The sequence below is a fragment of the Misgurnus anguillicaudatus genome, chromosome 23 (genome assembly GCF_027580225.2).
Source record: "Misgurnus anguillicaudatus chromosome 23, ASM2758022v2, whole genome shotgun sequence".
In the NCBI taxonomy this organism is placed as follows: Eukaryota; Metazoa; Chordata; class Actinopteri; order Cypriniformes; family Cobitidae; genus Misgurnus; species Misgurnus anguillicaudatus.
In genome coordinates, this window is record NC_073359.2 from 26,792,304 (window position 1) to 26,807,128 (window position 14,825).

Sequence of the window (14,825 nt, forward strand, 5' to 3'; positions counted from 1 at the left end):
TGATATAATGGGTAAAAATGAACAACTAGCATGTGCTAATGCTTGTTATTTACAACAGATGGACTTACTAAAATGATCTTATGGTGGTTCATGTTTTCTTAATGTGTTTTATTCCTCTTTTAATGTGAAATTAGATTAGAAAATAATAATAATGCAATAAATCACCAATACTGCCACTGTTTATTTAGCAGCATTACATAAAAAACAACAACCAGGTGAACACCTGACCTCAGATCAGACGATCTTCAGCATCATATACAGATCCTTATACAGACCTCATTCTCACTCATAAAGCTTTCAGATCTTTATTAATAATGACAGATACAAACTGATACAAAGTTTCAAGGTTTTGCCTTTTGAGCTTTATTTAAGAATTTCCGCATGCCACAAGTTTCACAACAAAACCATAGAAATCATTTATGTACTGTGTGCATAAGCAGATTTCGAAGTCAGTTTCTCGACTCTATCGCCCTCTGGTGTCCTCTGATGTCTATGATCTCAGTTCATAAACCACTACAGTCACAGCAGCCACGGCCACCATAGCAGCGATGACCAATCGGCTCACAGTTTCAGTTAAACTCCAACAGGGGGTGTGGTCTGAAAAATAAAAGCACTAATACATTAATATGCACACTCTCACAAACAAAAGGTATTAAACTGAGTCTAGTGTAACAAAAATACAAATTCAGTCCAATTCACGTACACTGTAAAAAATCCAACTAATGAAATGTTGGACGGGCAAAAATATATAAGTTAAACCAATTTTTTTGTTTGAGCTAGTTGAGAAGACATATGATTTTAAGTCTAGATAAATCTGTCTTTAAAATATTAAATGAATGGTTATTTTCAAATCCAGTCAACATTCAGAATGGCTATGTTGACTGAACTAATTAAGACAAATCAGGTAAATATGTGGACTTATGACAGCTATGTTTCCTGACAACAAAATGCTCATAATATTACTGTTATTTGGTCACAAAATGTAATTTTAAGAGTTGTTCATGCGTGAATGTATGTGCTTAAAGTTTAAATATGCGGTCGGTTAATAAAGATAGCGTCTATTTAGAAATGTGCTCGGACACTTTCGGACGTAGATGAGCTCCATATGAGCTCCAGAAAATCACAGACAGTTAAGGGCTCACACCCCGCCCAGCGCAGCCTCACCTCGGCAAGCCCATCAGAAATCGACTGCTGGCTCTGGTATCTCTGTGGCGTTTAAACATGCGATTTAATTCATTTTAATTTCTCATACTTAACAATGAAAGGGTTATGTTTTAAATCATATTTTAGGAGTGCACTTAAAGGAACACGCCCACATTTTGGGAATTTAGCTTATTCACCGTATCCCCCAGAGTTAGATAAGTCCATACATACCTCTCTCATCTCCGTGCGTGCTGTAACTCTGTCTGACGCAGCCCCCGCTAGCTTAGCTTAGCACAAAGACTGGAAATGCATGGCTCCAGCTAGTATACTGCTCCCAATAAGTGACAAAATAACGCGATCATTTTCCTATTTATGTGTTGTGATTTGTATAGTCAAACCGTGTACAAATAACAAGGTGATATGAGACACAGCGATCTTTTAACAGTATACATACTGAGAACTATATTCTCTGAAGACGAAGCACTGCCGCATGGGCGGAGTGATTTGCACAACTCTGACCGAACTCTCTGCTCCTCACCAGGGGCTTCTCGTGTGCTGCGAGCAGATCACTCCGCCCATGCGGCAGTGCTTCGTCTTCAGAGAATATAGTTCTCAGTATGTATACTGTTAAAAGATCGCTGTGTCTCATATCACCTTGTTATTTGTACACGGTTTGACTATACAAATCACAACACATAAATAGGAAAATGATCGCGTTATTTTGTCACTTATTGGGAGCAGTATACTAGCTGGAGCCATGCATTTCCAGTCTTTGTGCTAAGCTAAGCTAGCGGGGGCTGCGTCAGACAGAGTTACAGCACGCACGGAGATGAGAGAGGTATGTATGGACTTATCTAACTCTGGGGGATACGGTGAATAAGCTAAATTCCCAAAATGTGGGCGTGTTCCTTTAATTGATATCGCTGTTAAGTGATGTTTCATATCTTTTACATTTGTTATAACCGGACTGCATGCGAATTTTAACTTCAGAGCTGGAGGAGCGGGTGAAGAAATAGTCCCAATATCATAACAAGCATAAATAAAACTTCTAAATATACCCGTGTGTGTACCCGTGCGCGTGTGCGCGCCGACCCGCTCGCGCGCGCGTGTGTATGTACAGTATGTGCGTGAGTTTTTATTTTAAAATGTCTTAACTCGGAAGGATCTGAATCACAGGTAATTTCATCTGCGATCATTCCGCATGTAACAGCTGGAATCACTCACTGTTTCCCACAACGACACAAGTCATCAGCCGTTTCCTCAAGGTCACGTCAGGTAAGTGTTTGTAAATAAATGTTAATTTTAGACTATATTAATTGGCAAAGACGCAAATACTCGACGTTTTTGTAAACATATAAGTTATATAAAGGTGTGTTATGTTATGTGTCCGAGTTCAAGTGTGTGTTATGTTATGTGTCCGAGTTAAAGTGGAGCTATTTTAGTTAAGATAATACCGGACAGGGTTTAGGACTCCGTCTTAATTATAATTGGGACATTTTTACAAACAAACCTTATAAAATACAATACTGGCGTGCATTTTGAGACAAAACAATAGCACTCATATGTTAAGAGATGTCAGTATTTTAGTCAGTGATAAGCCCTGTCCGAGAAAACTGCCCAATAGTGTTTAATTCAATTACGTGTGATGTCTGAGGGAAATTTGGCAATTTTAGGGTATAAAGTATTTCACTGTCAAGCTTTATTATATTAAACATGTTATTTATGTATGTGTGTGTGTTTATATTCCTCTGTTTATTAAACCAGAGCGGTGATGATGTGGAGAGAGGCAGACAGAGGGCTGAAGAAAGTCTCCTAAATGGCTCTGCAGATGTTCTGACTGACTTTGGAGTGCCTTTTGGACTGTTTTATGCCCTTTATTTAGAGAAGACTTAATTATGTATGTTCAGTCTGTATGATAAGTGAATAAGTGAATAAAAAGCTTTTGTTTTTATGTGACTGAAGTTAATTATTTGTTAACAACAGCAGCATAAATTATTTGATAAATAATGTAAAAAAGTTTCTTAAAAATTCCCAAATAATAAATATTAATTGAAATAACACATACAACATTGAGTAAATACTTAAATTTTAATTGACAGAGTCTTTGCTGTAAGTTTTTAAAGATTCAACTGATTAAAACATTTTAGTTGAATGAACTATAAAGCTAGTTGAGCAAACATACTTTTTTATATTTGAGTCAAGTTTGGGCCAACTAAAAAACATCAATCCAGGTAACACTTTGGAGTCAGAAATTGAGTGAACGTAAAATTTCTGTGGAACTAGTTACTAAAAAATAATTCATTGAGCCAACAATTTATTTTTTAAAGTGTATGTATCTGAACATCAGTTTTCACAGCAAAATCCCCGGTGTTAAATAAACAATGTTGGTGTATATATAATCCACTCCCAGATGGGTGTGTATAAAGACTGGTGTTAAAATGTAACACTGAAGCAGTGTTAAAGTTAATGAGATAATGAAGTGATGATTAAAACATTAATGGTGAACACCTGCTGGTCATTCTGTGTCAAATTAACAAAATTTTCCTGGATTTTTTTTGGAGAAAGTTATACTAAAATTATGAAGAAAGACAAAATGCAATAGATGAATACAGTGAAATCCCCAGTATTAAATGAACATTGTTGGGTGTATGACTCCAAAAGCTGCAATCTTTCACGTTTGCCTCTCTATCATCATATCTGTAAAAAAACAAAAATTATAACTTGCAGCCATGGCCGTAGCTACCATTGAGGACACCGAGGTCATGTCCTCTGTAGTTTTTTCTTGAAGTTTTGTTTCATTTTGATGTGAAAATAGCCGACGAGACAATCCTTGCATCTACGGACCATCACGTGCAGTGATGGAAATAACGGCGTTATATATAAACGTCGTTTCCTTACAGCGTTACTGACATTAAAAAGCTGCGCATTAGTATAATTAATCTCACTGAAGCGAGTAAACTCTCATCATTAGACAGACAGTGTTTTTCTCTTGCGTGTGTTGAGGGGTTGGAAACACATAACTGATTGGCCTGTGTATGTTAGAGGGGGTGGGACAACCACATAATCAATAATCAAAGTCCGCCCGAGTCCCTCACACCCGCAACGACAGAGAGATGGAAGTAAAACAAGCTCAAAGGTAGCGGTCGCAAACACAAAGTATAATAAGCACTGCTTCTATACAAGAATAGTATGCAAGAAAGGCAAGAATGTTTGTGTAACATGCAACGTAAGAAAGAGTCTCTCCACGTCTGTAATTCTAATCTAATAAAGCAAATGAAAATGAAAAGGCTGTAACAAGCTTAACTATCATTTGGAAAGCCAGCAAAAGATGAGCAGAGAAGAAGGGAAGATGAGAAAGTTAAAGGTTATGCAGCAAATAGCCTACAATATGGGATGCAATACGGCTACCAATGAGATTGAAACCTACACTACTGCTCAAAAGTTTAAGGTCACTTCACTAAAATGTTAACTATGGTCTTAAAATCATTAAATCTGAAGCATTATGGTTAAATGCTTGAAATTACTTTTGTAGACAAAATATAGCTGTGCCAAACAGATTTATTTTTGTTATTAGAAACCAAAAAATATATTTTTTGAAATAGATGAGTTACACTGAATATTGAAGAAAAAGCAGCCAATAAGAGCCCATATTATATATAAACTCCTTCTATACTCTAAAAATGACACAGTTTTGCAGTTTCTAGGCAAAGGGTGACTTGCACTTCAGATGATGAAATGTAACCATTGATTTATTTTGGATGCTTTTAGTCACCAACAAAATTCTCACAGACACAGTTACATTTGTGCTATGTCATAGTTTGGACACGTTTCCTATTATTCTGTAACATGGAAAAAATGTAAATAATTGTAGCGCCCCCTACCCTATTTGAGGTGTATGACTCAAATTGCTTTAGAGTGGGCGACGGGTTCAGTTTGCTTGTCTCTCGACTAAAAAAATAAACATCCTACTCTGATACCCTTAAATCTGCTTTTAGGACTCAAATAACCCAAACAGTTTGAAAAAACACTTTAAGAGAATTTATTTTAACTAAATATAAAAAAATATGAATAGGAATGCAATAAAATATGTATTTGTATTTAAAGAATAGAATTTTACAAGGAAAGAATATATCAAAATGGGTAGCTCACACCCCCTTTAAGTGTGATCAGAAAAACACCAGTTACATGCTTGTACTGAAATATAGTCTTATTATCACAGTTTGTGAATTATTAATTCACTGTTCAACTGTTTACACTACACAGTATATCACACAAAATTACACACTATAGCAAAGAGAAAAGACTGCAGAACCCCAAATAACACTTTACAATACACACCGGTATGCAAAATCTCAAAGGGTAAAAGTGTAAAATGGTATGCTTAACTCACGAGAACCTTTAGCTTATAATTACTCCTCATAACAACACAAGATGTATTTTTCACAGATTTCTCACAGTATCAAAGTTAACAAATGATAACAATAGTAACGGGTCAATTAATAACCACCAACAATATACAGAATGGGCCCACTCTCACAAACAACAGTACTCACACACCCCAACCCCGATGCAGGCCTGTGTAACTTTAGTTGCTTGAGATCGTAGAGGCCTTTGAAACTTTAAAATGGCCGCTTCGCTCGTGTGAGCAAATAAACAAAACAAACCAGGTACCTGTGCTCCTTAACCAGCAGCGATAGATCCTGTACCGGGCAACCGCGTCCACTCGCGATAACTCTCACCGTCACTCGTAACCGAAGGAACGCCCGACAGCGTCCGTTGCTATGGGCAATAGCTGGATGTCCGGATATCTCTTCACAATATGAATGTAAACAAGTCCGTCCTTTTGGGCTCAATAGGCGATCTTAATCGTCTCTTACGCTCAAACGGGATGGCAAATCAGTAGAAAAACAACAGATAGACAGAAATAACACTCAACGTGTCTCTCGTGTCCAAACGAACAGCGTGAGCTGGCTCGTAGATATATCAAAGTCCGGAACTTTTGAAACAAACGCAAATAAATAAAAACTTAAAGGGGACATATTATGAAAATCAGACTTTTTCCATGTTTAAGTGCTATAATTGTGTCCCCAGTGCTTCTATCAACCTAGAAAATGTTAAAAAGATCAACCCAATAACTTAGTTTTGGTAAACCATTTTCTGCAAGCATGTGAAAAAATAGGTCATTGTAATTTGGCCCTTATTGTGATGTCAGAATAAGGTAATACCGCCCCCTTTATCTGCACTATCCAACCACAGCACAACCATTTAGTATGGAGAGAAAGAGAGAGATAAAATATTTCACAGCACAATTGAGTTTCAATTGCAACAAACCACCATCATTGTGATCAGTGGTTGCACTTCATCCGCTCATTTGCATTTTAAATGACACACCCAAAACGGCACACTTTTGCTCAGACCTATTTTAGACTTAGTTTACATCTTAAAAAAGATCTCATAATATGTCCCCTTTAAACTCAGATGTTGAGTCAAAGATTATTTTGCGGTGTTACGCACAAGAACTACTTGGTGTTAACACAAAAACAACTCTTTTCTCACATATAGCAAGTTATTCACTCACACGCGAAAAACCTCATCTGTTTTAAAACTCGTCTCTCCTCTCTCTCTCGTCACTCACTCGTTATCAACCAATAACATTACAGGAACCCACATAGGAGGCGGGTTTTAGCCATTTACATCCAATCACATATCAAATAGCAAACTTGGTTACACACGCCTCGTGTTTTACAAGTACATTTCAACCCAACATTATGTAGGGTGACGTAATAACCATTACACTTAATAATATGAAACATATTGAAATAAATTAACTTTTTATCTCTGAATAAGAAATAAATACCAGAGGTTTGTACAGATGATAAACAAACAGGAAAAAAAAAATAAAATAAGTGTTTTTACCCAGCTGCTCTGTACAAAGGCTATAGGGTATTACATAATAAAAAAAAATTTCCTCGGTATTTGAAAAATCCTGGCTACGGCCTTGCTTGCAGCGTTATTTTCTAAACCGGGATGATAAGTTTAAAGGGGTCATATGATGAAAATGTTAGCATTGCCACTTTGTAGGTTTGAGCAAAAATGTGTCGTTTTGGGTGTGTTTTTTAAAATGCAAATGAGCGGATGAAGTGCAAACACTGATCATACTGATGGTGGTTTATTGTAATTGAAACTCTATTGTGCTGTCAAGTCCAAAAATGTGTCGTTTTGTGTGTGTTTTTTTAAATGCAAATGAGCGGATAAAGTGCAAACACTGATCACAATGATGGTGGTTTGTTGTAATTCAAACTCAATTGTGCTGTCAAGTCCTTCTTTTCTCTCTCTTTCAGAGTTCAGATTAAGGAGGCGGTATTATTCTAATAAGATATCCTTATGACATCATAATGAAAGCCAAATTTCAATGACCTGTTTTTGCTCACACCTACAAAGTGGCAATGCTAACATTTTCATCATATGACCCCTTTAACTTCTAAACAGCTGTCAGAACAAAATTCAAGCATCCACACACATGATTTAGTAGACAAATCTTCTTTCTGATGTGATGTAATCACAGAATGTATCACATTAAATCTTAAGTTTGTGTTTGTTATGGGTTCATTTGAAGTCACCATTATTGTGATTAACGTTTCCTTTAGTTAGACATTCGTCCTTTGACCTTCACTAAACTAATTTTCCTCTTTTAGCAATTGTAACACTGTTTTTTTAAGACTGCTTGTTCATTGCTTAATGTAGAGGGAAAACTTATCATAGCATCTGATGTTGATTATTTATATTATACTCTACCAATCATTAAAACATTTGATCTTAAATAAATGATAAAGACAATAATACAAATATGCTCTATGAATGACGACACAGTTCTGAATAAGACTGCTGTAATGCTTTAGTTTTTTAGTTTTTTTTTTTTTTTTGCTAAAGAGAGACATCATAACTTCTGATACAAATCTCAACAAGGGTGACAGTAAATGGTAAGAAATTTGCACAAGTTTGTTATGTCACAATGCATGATGGGAGTTTTATAGAATCCTGGTACCCAGCATGCATTGCGGCATGAAGCTTTGTTGTTGATTGTCACCATGATTGTGTTTTATAGGCTGATTGTTGATGTCTCAGTGTGTCTGACTGAAAGCACAGATTAGATTTTGGTGAAAAATATTAACTCTTAAGGCTATATGGATTTTATGGGGTGGACCAAATATAAAATTATACACTTATATAATGTGATTATTTTTTGTATGAGAACATTGAATCACAACACAATGTTCTCATCATAATTAACATAGTAACAGTTTAAGACTTCATTTCTCTCATCTTTCTCTGCTCTAACAGAAGTGCTTAAAGGGGTCATATGATGAAAATGTTAGCATTGCCACTTTGTAGGTGTGAGCAAAAAAGGGTCATTGAAATTTGGCTTTCATTATGATGTCATAAGGATATCTTATTAGAATAATACCGCCTCCTTAATCTGAACTCTCCAAACACTGCACTGCCGTTTAGTCCAGAGAGAAAGAGAGAGAAAAGAAGGACTTGACAGCACAATTTAGTTGAATTACAACAAACCACCATCATTGTGATCAGTGTTTGCACTTCATCCACTCATTTGCATTTTAAAAAACACACCCAAAACGACACATTTTTGCTCAAACCTACAAAGTGGCAATGCTAACATTTTCATCATATGACCCCTTTAATAAACACACTGCCACAATGAGCAGAAAAAAACTAACACTAAACTTCAAGACCCAAGTACCCAACTAAAGGAAACACTAATCAGAGCAATGGTGACTAACTTTATTAACCAGATTTACAGCAGTTGTATCAAAGTTATCCATGTAACTCTGCAAGCAAGTTGTAATTTTAGTTTTCAAACAGAGATGATGATAGTGTTTATTCAACTGTGGGGATTTCATCTATTACATTTAAATATTTTGTCTTTCTGCATTATTTTAGTATTACTTTCTCCAGAAAAAGAGTCATCAAAATAAAATATTAAAGACAGGGAAAATTCTAAAATTTGGTTAATTTGACACAGAATGACCAGCAGGTGTTCACCATTAATGTCTTAATCATCACTTCATTATCTCATTAACTTCAACACTGCTTCAGTGTTAAATTTTAACACCAGTCTTTATACACACCCATCTGGGAGTGGATTATATATACACCAACAGTGTTTATTTAACACCGGGGATTTTGCTGTGTTGTTTTGAAAGATGAGATTAATAACTAATAATGAATTTCATGATTTAGTAAATGACAAGAGTACTTTACCTGTGATGATACCAACAGATTCACTATCTGTGTTTCAAAAACAAACAAAGGATGATGTTAACACATATTCACACATCAGATTAAAGAAACTGTGTTTGTGATATTAAACTCGCCATAGACAGTAACATTAAATCTCTTGTATGAAGTTCCTCTGTCACATGATCTGTAGTTTATAAAGTCCAGTGTGTGTGATTGTGATGTTTGTGATGTTGAGAGATCCAGTCTGATTGTCCAGCTTCAGTCTGTCTCCAAATGTCTCATTATTGTACATATCAATACTTTTCTTATAGATTTGGGCAATTCGAGTCTTTTGAGGTCCAAACATCCACAGTATCAGATGATCTTTCTGTACTTCAGTAATATCAGTGTGTAAAGTAACAAAATCTCCCTCCATCACTGACACTGACTTCACTTCATCACCATCAACGCCAAACACACCTGAAACATAAAAAACATAAAAAATTTATTGAAATAATGAATTAATTTAGATTCACATTACATTATTTGTAACACTTAGTAAACACATTTGTATTATATATTTGTTAATGTTAGTTAATGCCAAGAATAGTTCATGTTAGTTCACCATGCATTAAATAATGTTAGCAGTTACAACATTGGATATTTTGTAAATGTATTTGTAAATTATGAAATAAACATGAATTCATGTTAGCTAATGCATTAACTAATGTTAACAGTTACAAGATATTTTATAAATGTATGAAATCAAGATTTTAGATTAATGAATGTTGTAGAAGTATTATTTATTGTTCATGTTATTTAATGCATTAACTTATTATATGCTTATAACCTTATTATAACATTATTTTACTGAAAATTCACATCACATGTGATATAAAATGACAGATGATAAGCGATTTAAAGCAAATAAACATTTTATATCTAACAATCAAAATCTTATCTTATCTTAGAGATTTTAAATTCAACCTCATTTCAGATTTTCACCATTGAAATCACCTGGATTAAATAATGATAGAAATATAAAGTCTGTTTAAATATACATCATTTATACATTTATGAAAAAATATTTCTTTACTCACCATTCAGCAGGAACATGAACAGAAGAGAGAAAATCATCCTGATAAACATTTATTGTGTTTCATTAAACTTTTACTTCTGAATGAAGTGAATAACAGATTAAACTCTTATTTCTGTTCAGTTCACTTTGATCTTTCACACATTTGTGTTCTCATGATAAAGATCAGTTGTGTACATGAGTGGAAACTGCACATCTACAGATACACAAACCCACATCTACACAAACACTCTGGTTTAACTGTTTAACTAACCAGCTGAATAAACCACAAACATTCAGCTACGAGACTCAATTCACTGTGACCTCAAAAACAACACAACAACTGTGTGTGTCGTCTTTATTAACAAACAGTTTTTCCACATTCACTTTATTTCAACAACATTTTAATAAAAACATCCCATTGGAAGCTGCTAGAATAAATCATTATAACATAAACATTATTCAAATTAGATTTATACTGTTTACAAAAGGACTGTTTACTTATTTTTAATTTAATATTAAAATAAAATATGAATTATACATTTTATAAAACTTTTATTATTATTTCTGTTTTAAGTAGATTGATCAACTGACTGCCTTCATTTATAATCACATCTGCTGTTTTGATTCATCTCTGCTGAATTTGATATATGGTGATATGATTTCTGTTAAACTTTTTAGACATCTGCTGTGATATTTCATATGAAATCATAATTCACAATGTGAAGTGTACAGATGTGATGTTTCACTGAAGTCTATAGATGATCTCTGTGTATTCTGACAAATCTTTCTCATCTACAAACACAAACACATCAATGTGAGGACATTTACAGTCTGTATGCATTATATCAGTTCAACTTTGAACTGATCATATTTTTATTATATTTAATACAGCAACTCTAAATTCTCTGAAATGTGCACTTTTTTGGTAATAATATTTTGGCAAACAGCAGTATAAACATTGTTGTTCAACATTATCATGTGTAGTTTTTACTTGCCTTCTTGTTTAGTTTGTTGATACTTTCTGCAGTAACAGTGAATCACACGTGAAGACACAAACACCAGCAGCACACCAGATATTAATATCAACACTATTAAAGCCGTGAAACCTGTATTACACATATAGAAAATAATTATTAGTGTAAATGTGTCCTAAAAAACCTGACGTCACACAGACACTGTGAAAGACACGCATGATGTTAGAAATATTGCAGTAAATTAAACACACCTGATTCCTCTGAACTCGTCTGACAGAGATGAGTGATGTTGAGAAGTTGGGTTTGGTTTGTGATGGGATTGCTCACCACACATCTGTATGTGTTTGTATCCTGATATTCAACCTCCAGAGGTAGCGAGAGACTGATGTTGAGATCAGACACACTGATGTTGGACAATAAACTGTTTCCTTTATACCAGGACAGACTCACATCTCTCACATTCATCACTGAACACAATAAGACACATTTTGAGCTTGATGATGATTCTGAAGATGAACATTGTGATGAGTTTCTGATGACAGGAATCGGGAGAGGAGCTGGAAGTATAAATATATTTTATTAATATTGCAAATAATATATACATATATTTTTCTATATGCTTACAGGTGTTTAGTGTCATTCTTCATGAAATGCTTTTGCTATGGAAAAATCTAGACCTCTCATACTGTAAATCTTTCAATTTATAAAGAAGTGTTGAATATGTATACTCTTACAAATATTAAAATAACTGGTAGTAACTTGTTATTTACTCTGTTACATTTACTTTAACTTGCATACATTTTTTTTATAAATCTCTACCTTCTCTAATGAATTTGTGCACAGTGTGATGTTTTCCTATCGTTACTTTAGTAAATTACGAACTGTATCGTTTTTTTTTTTTCGCGGCTTCTTTCTCTACTGGGCCTTTTGCAAATGAAGGACAGCTGTGCAGTATGTGTGATAATATAAACACATTTAATGTCTGTGCTCATAAAACAGAGGATGATGTGAACAGAGATTTGTACTCACAAATATGGACATTACATCTCTTATAAAAACAATTATGCTAAAATAAACAATCTTATACCTGCAGAATGACTGTTTCTGAATGATATTAAACTCACCATAGACAGTAACTTTAAATCTCTTGTATGAATTTCCTCTGTTACTGAAGATATGTAGTTTATAAAGTCCAGTGTGTGTGATTTTGATGTTTGTGATGGTGAGAGATCCAGTCTGACTTTCCAGCTTCAAGCTGTCTCCAAATATCTCCTTACTGTCAAACATATCAATGATTTTCTTAGAGATTTCAGCTATAAGAGTGTCTTGAGGTCCAAACCTCCACACTATCTCATCATCTGTCTGTATTTGAGTAATATCAGTGTGTAGAGTAACAGAATCTCCCTCCATCACTGACACTGACTTCACTTCATCTCCATCAACACCAGACACACCTGAAACACAAAAACATAAAAAGTGATTGAAACACTGTAAAAAAAAATGTGCCTCCCTAACTCAAAATTTTCTAGTGACTGGTAACATTGACATTTTTAACTTGGGCCAATAGATTTTCTGTGAATGGAATTTTATCAATTACGATCTTTAAACATTAGCTCAATGGAAAATAACAGGTTGAGCCAATTGAAAATAAGAAACCATGTTTTTTGCCCAATTAACTTTTTAAAATTGTGGTAGCATTCTTTTTTTAATTTACCCAATCTGAAAATGTATATTGGTAAAATTATATTGGTAAGGAATCATGCTGAATTGTTTATTTCCCGTTGTCCTAATAGAAAAAGAAACACACAAACTATTTTGTAACATTTTATTCATTTTTTATTTATTTGTAATACCTTAAAATTGTAAACATACAGAAATGGTCTGCATACAATTGCACAGTAGACATTAGAAAATAATCATTTTTAATAAAAAGTTTAGAAAATATATTTTACAAATATCTCCAAAAACAACAATATAAAAGTGGGGAAAGTTCCTCATCCAATGTTAATCACAATTTCACTTGAATTTAACATTCTCACACGAAGTAAGATTTTATGAAACTACTTTAAACACTTAAACATTTAAACAATGCCTCATAACAGTTTAACATTAAACACCTAAAACATTCTACAAATTGAAGGCATAAAGTCTCACAAATTTTCCAGCACAACCTGCTCACTGGAAATGAATCTTGACATGGATCAGCAACTGCTCAGTGTTTCACGAATTCCCATTTTCATGTCACGTGTGTAAATCTCCAAAGCCTTGCTACTCTGTAAGAAGTAAAAAATTATCACTGAGCGCTCATGTACCAAATGAAGCCAAATGTAATAAATAAAACCAGATCAATATAGAATATCCTGAAAGTTTACACTTCTGAACATAGCAATATAGCCAACCCAGTCTCACCCCATGGCGTCAATATTTGACGACACTTGACCATGCGTCAATATGTTGACGCGGAGGGTATACCTTTCGCGTCATTTTTTGACGAACTGGGGACTGCAATACTATTAAGTCTGTTGCATTCTCTTTCCTATTTTCTTACCATTTTCTACCATTTTCGCGTCGGTTTAGGGTTAGAATTACAAAATGACATCCCTACCCAAACCTTTCCCTAACCCCAATGCCAGGCGACAACTGTTTAATTTCGCGTACCTAATACACTGCAAAATCCCGGGAGTTAAATTAACACTGCTCAGTGTTTATATAGGTCCACTCTCCAGAGTGTTAAAAAAGTAACACCGGAGAGAGTTAAAAGCTACAATCTGTGACTTTATCCTCTCTATCACCAACTCTGTTTGAAAACTGAAATTGCATTTTAGATCTTACTTGTAGAGTTATTTTCTTAACTTAGGATTAGATGTTGTCTGTTTCGTTTAAAGTCACCATTATTGTGATCAGTGGTTGTTTTTGTTGGACTCTTGAGTCTTAGACTTAGCTTTTCACCTCTTTATTGGCTGTTGTAATTGCATGTGTTAAAACATGTGTTTTGTGGCCAAAGAGGAGGCACTAGTGCATTTCCATGATTATAATGGTTGTTAGGATATACTTTCAAATAACACTCTTAAAAAATAATTTATTTAGTGACTTCTTACTATAAGTGTTTATTTCTGTCAATAATATGATATTGTAGTATGAGGTCCAGCCATCTCATAGCAGTTTTTCATGCTGAAAAATTTTTAAGCACTGACACTTACAGATTAACTGCAATATAATGTAGACACTTAAACATCAAGAATCAGAGTATGAATCACAATGATGGTGACAATAAAGTGAAAAGCTTCATGCTGCAATGCATGCTGGGTATTAACACATTACAAATCTCATCCAGAACTCCCATAATGCACTGCGCCATGAATAAATAATGAACTTTTTTACCATATTCT

At 34.4% G+C, this 14,825-nt stretch overlaps 1 protein-coding gene and 1 long non-coding RNA gene across 2 annotated transcripts in view; both read right to left on the reverse strand.

Moving 5' to 3' along the window:
* Window positions 1–14,825, reverse strand: part of LOC129452939 (uncharacterized) — a gene marked incomplete at its 3' end in the record, with an annotated part of 69,069 nt that overhangs the window by 18,359 nt on the left and 35,885 nt on the right. Inside the window, exons 15-18 of the mRNA XM_073862345.1 lie at window positions 12,561–12,908; window positions 11,688–11,993; window positions 11,458–11,568; window positions 9,585–9,864 (exon numbers count right to left, since the gene is read on the reverse strand). Coding sequence (XP_073718446.1) covers window positions 9,585–9,864; window positions 11,458–11,568; window positions 11,688–11,993; window positions 12,561–12,908 — 1,045 coding nt within the window. The remainder of the gene's footprint in view (window positions 1–9,584; window positions 9,865–11,457; window positions 11,569–11,687; window positions 11,994–12,560; window positions 12,909–14,825) is intronic.
* Window positions 292–9,578, reverse strand: LOC141359276 (uncharacterized). Its single transcript, XR_012365687.1, has 2 exons — window positions 9,427–9,578; window positions 292–597 (listed from the first exon to the last, which is right to left on the reverse strand). It is a non-coding gene; the product is annotated as an uncharacterized lncRNA (long non-coding RNA).